Raw genomic sequence first — 8,551 nt, 5'->3', positions numbered from 1 at the left:
AGGAGCCGGTTGTCAGACCGTGTCGGTGGAAGGGTGTTCTTGGGGCTGTGGCTGCACGGAACCAGAAACGCTTATATCGCCAGGCCTTTCTAGCTGTCTGAAGGCTGAACGTGTTGGATCTACTGGGTACTCCTGAGAAAACTTTGGCCATGAAATAGCAGATTCAAAGCATGGACACTTTCCTCAGCTCTTTTTGGTCGCCTGGACACATGCTGCACCCGGAGGTCAATCGTTCCATGTTAAAATGTCTACGCTGACCATTACACTCCATTAGTTTGCGGTTCCTCTTGATGGGGTGAGCTCAGTTAAGGTCTTTGCTGGTGGAAGGAGAAGCTTCCATCTCTCTTCCTCCTGCCTTATCTGTGTGGGACCCTTTTTTGGGCTGATTCAGCACACCGGTCTGACAGAAGGCTGGAGAAATTGTTCACAGGGGGTCCTGAGAAGGACCAGGGACCTTGGAAAGGAAAGGAGATGAGACCTCTCCTGACTAGCTCAACTGCTTGTGGAAATGCAGTCTGGCTCGTTCAAGTTTTATTTAGAATACTTGCACGCCATTGCAGGAAACTTGTAATTCAAGAGTTATCTTTTTGTTTTGTTTGAAGTTTGGTGAAATTTTGGTTTTGCTTTCAGCCTGCTGCTGGCTGATAAATCCAACTTCTCTGCTGAGAAGCATGCTAGATTAATTTCCCTCTGGAGCATGGGAAAAAGCTACTGTGGTTGGTGTTGTGTTTATGTTTTGATTTGTTTTGCCATTCTTCTTCCTGATGTTAAAATTGTGCAAGTTGCTCTTTCTGATCGGTGACATCCGCTGGGTTTGTACCCAGAGAGTTTATGTAGCAGCTCAGGTGAAGGAAGAAACTGCTGTGCCTTTTGGTCTGTGTGCTGCGAACGGGGAGTTCCAGGGCCATCCAAACCTGGATCAGAAGCTACACAGAGAAATTCCCAATGGAGAAGTTGAAATGTTGCTGTAGTTCCTCACACAAATACCAAGTTGCTAATACAAAGGGATGTTTCAATCCACAGGCAACTCACTCTCTGAAATTAATGTCCAAAATAAGACAGAAGTTTGGCTGTCCCAACCGGTCATGCAGGTTTGCAGTATTTTTGGTTTGGTGTTACTGGTGGTGTTGTTGTAAGAGGAGAAAAAAAAAAAAAGCTTGTAGACTTGCCCATTTCTTTTTTTAGAATCCAAAGTTTTAATTATGTCATATAATAGTTTTGAAATTCAGTTATATTTATAAAGCGTAATTATTTAATTGGATAAGTGGGGTTGGAATGCACCAGAACAGTTTTATTTGGATCATGAAACCTTTTTGTATATGTTTTTTGTATTTTTAGGAGCATGAAAGTCTTCAATGTTTGTCCTGCAATTTTGGTGGAACATGTTGTAGTAAGCATTTTCTGCAGGGGTTTGCAGTCCTCACTGTCAGGCTGCTTTTCCAGATTCTTAACTAAGAGGTAAAATCCTCCCTGGTAAAGGAGTTGGACCAGAGCAAATATTTTCTGCACTGTGAATTTCCATTTACTAAAAGATGGAGAACTGTCATTTTAGTTTTGTAGTTAGTATCCTTTTAATACGTGAGCAAAACTGATCTTTGTGCTGCTACCGCGGCTAAAAGCTGTAAGTACAAATTGGAAAGAGACAGTTATTCCTAAATAGGAAGACTCAAGAGTATGGTGGAAAAATCATCCTCTTCCTGTCATCCCATTCTTTTTAGCAGCAGGAGGAGGATGGAAGAGAAACCTTGGTTGTTCTAGCATTGAGAGGGGCTTCAAAATTACTTTCTTCTCACAGAAAATGAAGTTTCTGAATGAGATCTGCAGTCTTATAGGAAAACTTGGGTGGTAAATGGAGTCATTAGACTGTTTCTCTGGGGCTTTGTCCCTAGCTGTAATGGTAGCCACCTTCTGCCTGATGACCTTAGCCCTGAGCACGAGTAGAAAAGCTGGCAACTTTTTCAAACTCTCTTTAGCAAGGCAAGCAGGGGGAATACCCCTCCTCCTCATCACTGGGGAAGCATGGGAGGTTTGCTTATACCTCTCGAGAATGGCTCTTTTACTGTGAAATCTCGTTGGGACTGTGTCTGTCCTCTTGTGAAAGAAACTCAGCATTGACCTTGCCCGTCTTCCCTGTAGCTGTCTTTGCTTTGGTATTGATTTTATTGTTCTTGTCCTGTGCAGCATGGATCTTGCCTTGCAGCCCTCCTCTTGGCTCCTGTGTTTGCCACTTTATATCTCTTTGACGGGACAGGAACCTTAGTAATAACATAAAAAATAATTAAAAAAACTCTTTCACATGCCTTACTGTCACAGGCCTACTTTGATGCTCCTTTTTGTGATACCTCTTTTAATTTATAAAAGGAATTTTATTACATATATATGTGAATACATATTGTGTAATATGGAAGGATTTTATATAAGGGAAGCATCTTTCTTATTAGAGCTGAAAACTAAGTGTTTGAGAGTTTTGGCTAATACAAACCATCACCCATTTTGGTCTTTATTAGCTATTTGTTTTCTTAGAGCATGCTGTAAATTATAAAGTGTCTGCATCTGAGAACGAGACACTGGGAGAGTAGTGGGCTGAGTCCCTTCTCTGAGACTTTCCAGTACAAAGGAGTACATGATAAATCCTCTTCCTGTAGGTCCTGTCCACGAGAAGAAACTGCTAAGGCATGAATGCTGTGAGAAGGGAATGGGGAATGGAGATTGCAGATGAGTAAAAATGGTTAACAGTTTAATTTCATGATGACTTATCAAGGATTATGGGCAGTTGTTCTTTGAAGTACTTTAACCGTGTGCTGAGTAGCTCAACAATAACACATTCACTTGGTTATTAGAAAGTATTGCAGGAGCAAGCGAAAAGCTAACTTCTTAAGTGAGCAGTCACTTTTAGTAATGCCTTCTTATAGCAGCGGTGCATGAGGCTTGAAACTGTAAGCTTTGGGTGAGTTGAGCAAGCAGGGAGTAATGAAATCTTAGCAGGGTGTATCAGCTGGGTATCTTCTGTGAAAATCCAGTTTCTGGGTATTGCATCAGTGAGGAAAGATGTAAGTCTTGAACTGTTATTATGGCTACAGGAGTTATTTTCATTCAGAGTCCTTGCTGGGTTTGGCAAGCCTTCTTTTCCAGCCTTTCTACTTGAGAGTCCAGAAATGGTTCTGCCTGGAGACGGAGCCATTCTTGTGCCTGCCATCTGGTGGCCACAGACCACAGATAACTGGACTGGCCGCCAAGAACCGAGCTCAGGCTCTGTCTTAAGGATACAGGAAGAAAAAAGTGGATCCTTTTCTCACTGAGCCATGTCTCAGATGGAGATTGGTTTTTGTGTGGTTTCCCTGGAGGATAAATAAATTCTATAAGTTCTGTTACCATCTTTCTTCTCTTTCCTAGGATATGATGGAGCTCCTAGAGGAAGATCTCACCTGTCCCATTTGCTGTAGCCTGTTTGATGATCCTCGTGTCCTGCCCTGCTCACACAATTTCTGCAGAAAATGTCTGGAAGGGATTCTTGAAGGAAACGTGCGGAATGTGCTTTGGAGGCCGTCCCCTTTCAAGTGCCCCACCTGCAGGAAGGAAACTCCTGTTACTGGAGTCAACAGCTTGCAAGTCAACTATTCCCTGAAAGGTATCGTGGAGAAATATAACAAAATCAAAGTCACTCCAAAAATGCCTGTGTGCAAAGTGCACAGTGGGCAACCCCTTAATATTTTTTGCCGGTCGGACATGCAGCTGATCTGTGGGGTGTGCGCCACCCGCGGTGACCACACCAAGCACGTTTTCTGTTCCATCGAAGAAGCTTATTCCCAGGAGAAGCGGGCTTTTGAAACCCTGTTCCAGGGCTTTGAAACTTGGCGTTGTGGAGATGCCCTCTCACGGCTGGATACCTTAGAAACCAGTAAGAGGAAAGCTCTGCAGATGCTGACCAAAGATTCTGACAAGGTGAAAGAGTTCTTTGAGAAGCTGCAGCACACGCTGGAGCAGAAGCGAAATGAGATTCTCTCTGACTTTGAGACCATGAAGCTTGCAGTGATGCAGGCCTACGATCCCGAAATCAATAAACTGAACACAATTCTGCAAGAGCAGCGGATGGCTTTTAACATCGCAGAGGCCTTCAAAGATGTCTCTGAACCCATTATATTTCTGCAACAGATGCAGGAGTTCAGGGAAAAAATCAAGGTGCTCAAAGAAACCCCTTTACCTTGTTCCAGTGTGGACATCAGCCCTACAATGAAGAGCTTTGACACCAGCCAGTGGAATGGAATAAAACTGGTTGATGTGGACAAACTTGCCTTGCCTCAGGAAAACAACACTCTTAAATTCAAGATTCCCTCAGTCTTTTCGCGCAGATTTATAGTGACCTCTCTTATTTGCTTGCTTGTTCTTGCAATCACCAGAATGTCCTTTGTGGAGTCAGTTGTTGACAATCTCCAGTGCTGGAAATCTCAAATCTTTACAATTAGCTTGTCCTATTTGGCAGATACCGTGGAGATAGCAGATCATGCAGTCTTTTACTGGGAACAGATGACAGATGGAGCTTCACTTCTAAGAGAAAAGTGTAAAAACTATACGTTGGTTGTACTGGATAATGTTGCACAATTTGTGTGCAAATATAAACTGTTGTGAAGCCCCTACTGAAATGTAAGAACTAAGAGACATCTGGTGAAGAAAACATAGAACTTCTTAAAACTAATTGTTTTTTTAAAAACTTCCAGTGAAAACATTCAAAGATTCAAAATGTTCCCAAAAACATTCATCCTGTTCATGTAGTTTGAGCACTGACAAGCTAGAAGATGAAATGGAGTTTTGAAAAGACCATTGTTTCTGGATTCTCCTTTCAGTGGTGTTTATGGGAGTATTATTCACTGTAAATCATTTTTCTTACCGAAATATAGGGCCAAACTGTGTACTTAGTTTAATGTTAATGTAATTGTAGAATAAGATAAAAAGTGTCACTTCCTGAAAGGTCATAGTTTAAAAAAAAAAAAAAAAAAAAAAAGAGGTGGTTTGGGAAGAGAAAGAAGAGTTGTGATTGAGAAGAGCACCGTACTGAGAGGCTTGTTGAGGGCTGCCCTTCCACTGCAAAATACAGAGTGCATCATTCACCTTCTGGAACCACTTTCTATTCGAGGATGTTACTTCTCACTTGGAATAGATACATATATTTATTTTGTATAACCAAATGTTGTAATTATCCTGTGCATTCAGGTTATTGTAGATACTGGTTATTTTTTACACGTTCTATTAAAAAATATATCTTCAGGGCAAGCATAAATTCTAAAGATAATTTCTCTAAAGAGAAATCAGTTGAGGTTGGTAAGAGAAGAACAGGCTGCAAGATAGTACATACTTTGCAGTTTATTTTTCCAGCATCAAATTGTTTGGGGTATCTGAGCTGTTTTGTTAGATCCATGTTTCTCTGAAGCCACACTTCCTTAAAAAGTGGCCTTAATGTGGACAGTTTGGTGCGGTGAAAGGCCCACACAGGTCAGCCCCAGGAAGGCACCTTGCACTCTAGCCCTGCAAAGGTGGCAGGTAGAGCAGTGTCTCTCTGCTCCCTCTCTGTCTCTCCAGATCATAATTCTGAAAGCTGGGAAGAATGATGGGATGATTCTTTGGAACAGAGTGTGTAACGTGACAGGAGTATGGATGTTGTTGGTGTTTGGAAGTGCATTAGCACTGGAACGTATATAGGCTCTTCTACTGTTTCTGTATTTTTTGTGTACCTTGTTTCAGGAGTGAGCGGAGTTTTCTGAGTGGATTGACTTGGCTGCAGGATAGCAGTGACTGAAATTGAACTGTAAGCTTGAGTTCTCTGAAGTGCCCTTCTTTAAGAGCATACAGTACTGAAATATATTGCTTGAAGCACACCTAACCTCTTTTTGCAGTGGTCCTATGAACAGCAGTATGTAGAATGAAAACACCTAGCTGACATTTCTGTGAAACAAAGGTAATGCGTGCCATACTTTGGGGATATTCCTTGGCCTCTCTCAAGGTTTAATAAGTTGAGATGGTTAATTCACTGTCTTTCAGTAGACCTTGCAAGCTGTTCATTTCAAAAATAAAACATTAAATTCCAAGAATCAAAGTTTCCAAGCAACCAAACCGTGCAAACAAAACTATTGTACATGATATTTACATCTTTGTTGCCTGGGAATCCTGTCCCTGCTCCACACCTCACTCCAAACACTTGCTGAAAACACTGAATGGTTCTTGCAGCTGAAGATGGCTTGCAGTTTAGGAAAGATCAAGACATGAACATCAGAGAGTTACAATTCTTGAGTGGCTGAGGTAGTGATGAGTAATCGAGAGGTGGTCGTTCTGAGTGTGGGAGGTGTGAGATTTGTAACGCGGGCTTCCACCTTGCAGCGGTTCCCCGAGTCCAGGCTAGCACGGATGTTGAACGACGATGACCAGGAATTTAAACTGGTGAATGGAGAGTTTTTTGTGGACAGAGATGGAACTTTGTTTAGTTACATCATGGACTTCTTGAGGACTCTCCAGCTCTCCTTACCTACTGATTTCTCAGACTATCAGAGGCTGCAGAGAGAAGCAGAATTCTATGAGCTCTACCCTCTGGCCGACCTCCTGAGCCAGGAACACTTGCTGAAGCCGAGGCTGGAGATCTTGGAAGTGCGTTTTTCTCTCCACAAGATGCAGGCCTTTTTCCGGATCTTTGGTTCCTGCAGTACCACTGTTGAGACACTAGCTGAACAGATCACTGTGTTTACAGGACAGCAGTCAGGACAGAGCTGGAACAGCCCTTTTCCTTCTCAGAAACCACTCGTCCCACTTCCTTTGGAAAGACCTTCTCATCATGACCTGGTTTTTCGGTGTGGTACTGACTACTCTGCAGGCAACCCGTTTGTGGCCAGGTACTCTTCCTAGTGTGAATTCTCATTATAGAAATGTCTTTGTGACTTCTAGTTCATGAAGTACATGCCAGCATTTTAAAGAAACTATCAGACAGCTGTCTGGGAGAAGAGAGAGATGTTTCCTTCATTCTGCTAGTTTAATGGTATCTTTTTCTAGTTCTGAAACACCCAGTTTAATTTCTATTACACTGATTTCCCTGCTCTTCAACTTTCTGAAATACTGTTCTTGATGCTTGTTTTTGAGTTCTGTTGGGTTTTTTCTCCATCTGCCCTTTCCTCCTTACTTGCTCTCCCAGGCTTTAGAATTTCATGGCATCAGTGACCTTCTAAAAGACTTGAAAAACACAGAGTAAAAGGAAGGAAAGGAAACAAAATAAGTAAGGTGTAAACTACTGGAGAAGCCTAAAACCTCCACTAGCTCATGGTCCAAAAGACTTTGATATGGAAAAGAGGAAGAGAATGACTAAACAGGGTTGAAAACACCGGTAGAACTAAGATTGCAATTCAGGGACTGGAAAGCTTTTGTAGAGCCTTTTACTGGGGGAAGGGAGGAGGGGTGGATTATTACCTATATGCTACACAGTGGGTTTTCTTCAAATTCAGAGCGAGATTCTGTTTTTATTAAATTATATCAGTGATTTTTGTGATAGCAGTATCGTATTCTAATGACAACTTACATTTTTTAAACGAGCTTTTACTGGATGTCTCTATTGTATGGAGACACGTTCTTACTGTATAAGAAAATGTAACCTAATTTGTCCTCTGTGGCTGTTGGAACATCTGGAATTTTATAGAAATTTCACTGAAATAGTTCCAAAAGGGTTATTCTTTCTTTATATATGAATCAACACAGCAGTCCTTTGATTTAAAAAAAAAAATCAATAAAGTTAATCTTTCTTCTAGCTTTCTTTAGCTAAGCAAGTAGAAGAAAAAACACTTTGCATTTGTGAAGCAACATATCTTTATGTGCCAAACCTTAATTTTATAATGTTTTACTAATTTTAATGGACTAACAATTGGTTGAGTAGGTTACAGCAACCTCAATAGTGGGAAAAATATTCCTGATTCTTTCCTTTATTACCTCAGACTTGGTGAAAATTGTCCTTTGCAGATCAGTAGAAAAGCTTGTCTTGATTAATGACACAAGTGAAGTTTGATTACGTTGCCTGCTGAATTTCTATCAACTTAGCCTTTGTGGTGACATGGACTCTCTCACCTTTTTTGTGCTTTCCATGAATGTTGGTGTACTTTCTGTGAACTGTGGAACAGTTTCACCCCTGTCAGCTTATGTATTTTTTTACCTTATTTTTTTCTGTTCCTCAGAATGTCTGGATAGATTCTTAAACTGTATTTTATATCACGTAAAATCATTTGAGGCAATGTGAAAATGATTTTCATACTTGTTGCCACAAGACCCGCTGTACAAGGTAACTTTGCAATAAATGTCACTGTTTGTAGAGAGAGATCCCGTGCAATGAAAAGTGATGCTGTTGGGGTGAATGTCGCTTCGTGTCCTTTCCATCACCTACTCTTTCCTGAAGAACTGTTGCAGCACTGTACAGAGCATGCCATTCACCTCTCCTCCATGAAGTGAAATGCGATGGAGGTTATCCCAGCTGTTGCTTTGGTGTGGGGGTGAAAGAGAAGTGCTTCCTCTCGAACACGTAACTGGATGA

The 8,551-nt window shown here is 41.4% G+C and overlaps 2 protein-coding genes across 2 annotated transcripts in view; both read left to right on the top strand.

The window, feature by feature from the left end:
• Positions 1-3,381: 3,381 nt before the first annotated feature.
• TRIM13 (tripartite motif containing 13) lies at positions 3,382-4,674 on the top strand. Its single transcript, XM_010177170.2, has one exon. The coding sequence runs from the start codon at positions 3,397-3,399 to the stop codon at positions 4,624-4,626; it is 1,230 nt and encodes a 409-aa protein (XP_010175472.1). The 5' UTR covers positions 3,382-3,396; the 3' UTR covers positions 4,627-4,674.
• A 1,154-nt stretch (positions 4,675-5,828) lies between these two features.
• The window catches only part of KCNRG (potassium channel regulator), a 3,173-nt gene continuing 450 nt past the window's right edge, over positions 5,829-8,551 (top strand). Inside the window, exon 1 of the mRNA XM_010177169.1 lies at positions 5,829-6,875. Within this exon, the coding sequence (XP_010175471.1) occupies positions 6,298-6,875 (578 nt within the window). The 5' untranslated portion in view covers positions 5,829-6,297. The remainder of the gene's footprint in view (positions 6,876-8,551) is intronic.

Source organism: Antrostomus carolinensis, unplaced genomic scaffold (genome assembly GCF_000700745.2).
Source record: "Antrostomus carolinensis isolate BGI_N321 unplaced genomic scaffold, ASM70074v2 scaffold611, whole genome shotgun sequence".
Classification (NCBI taxonomy): domain Eukaryota; kingdom Metazoa; phylum Chordata; class Aves; order Caprimulgiformes; family Caprimulgidae; genus Antrostomus; species Antrostomus carolinensis.
This window is presented reverse-complemented; position numbering and strand designations above follow the sequence as displayed.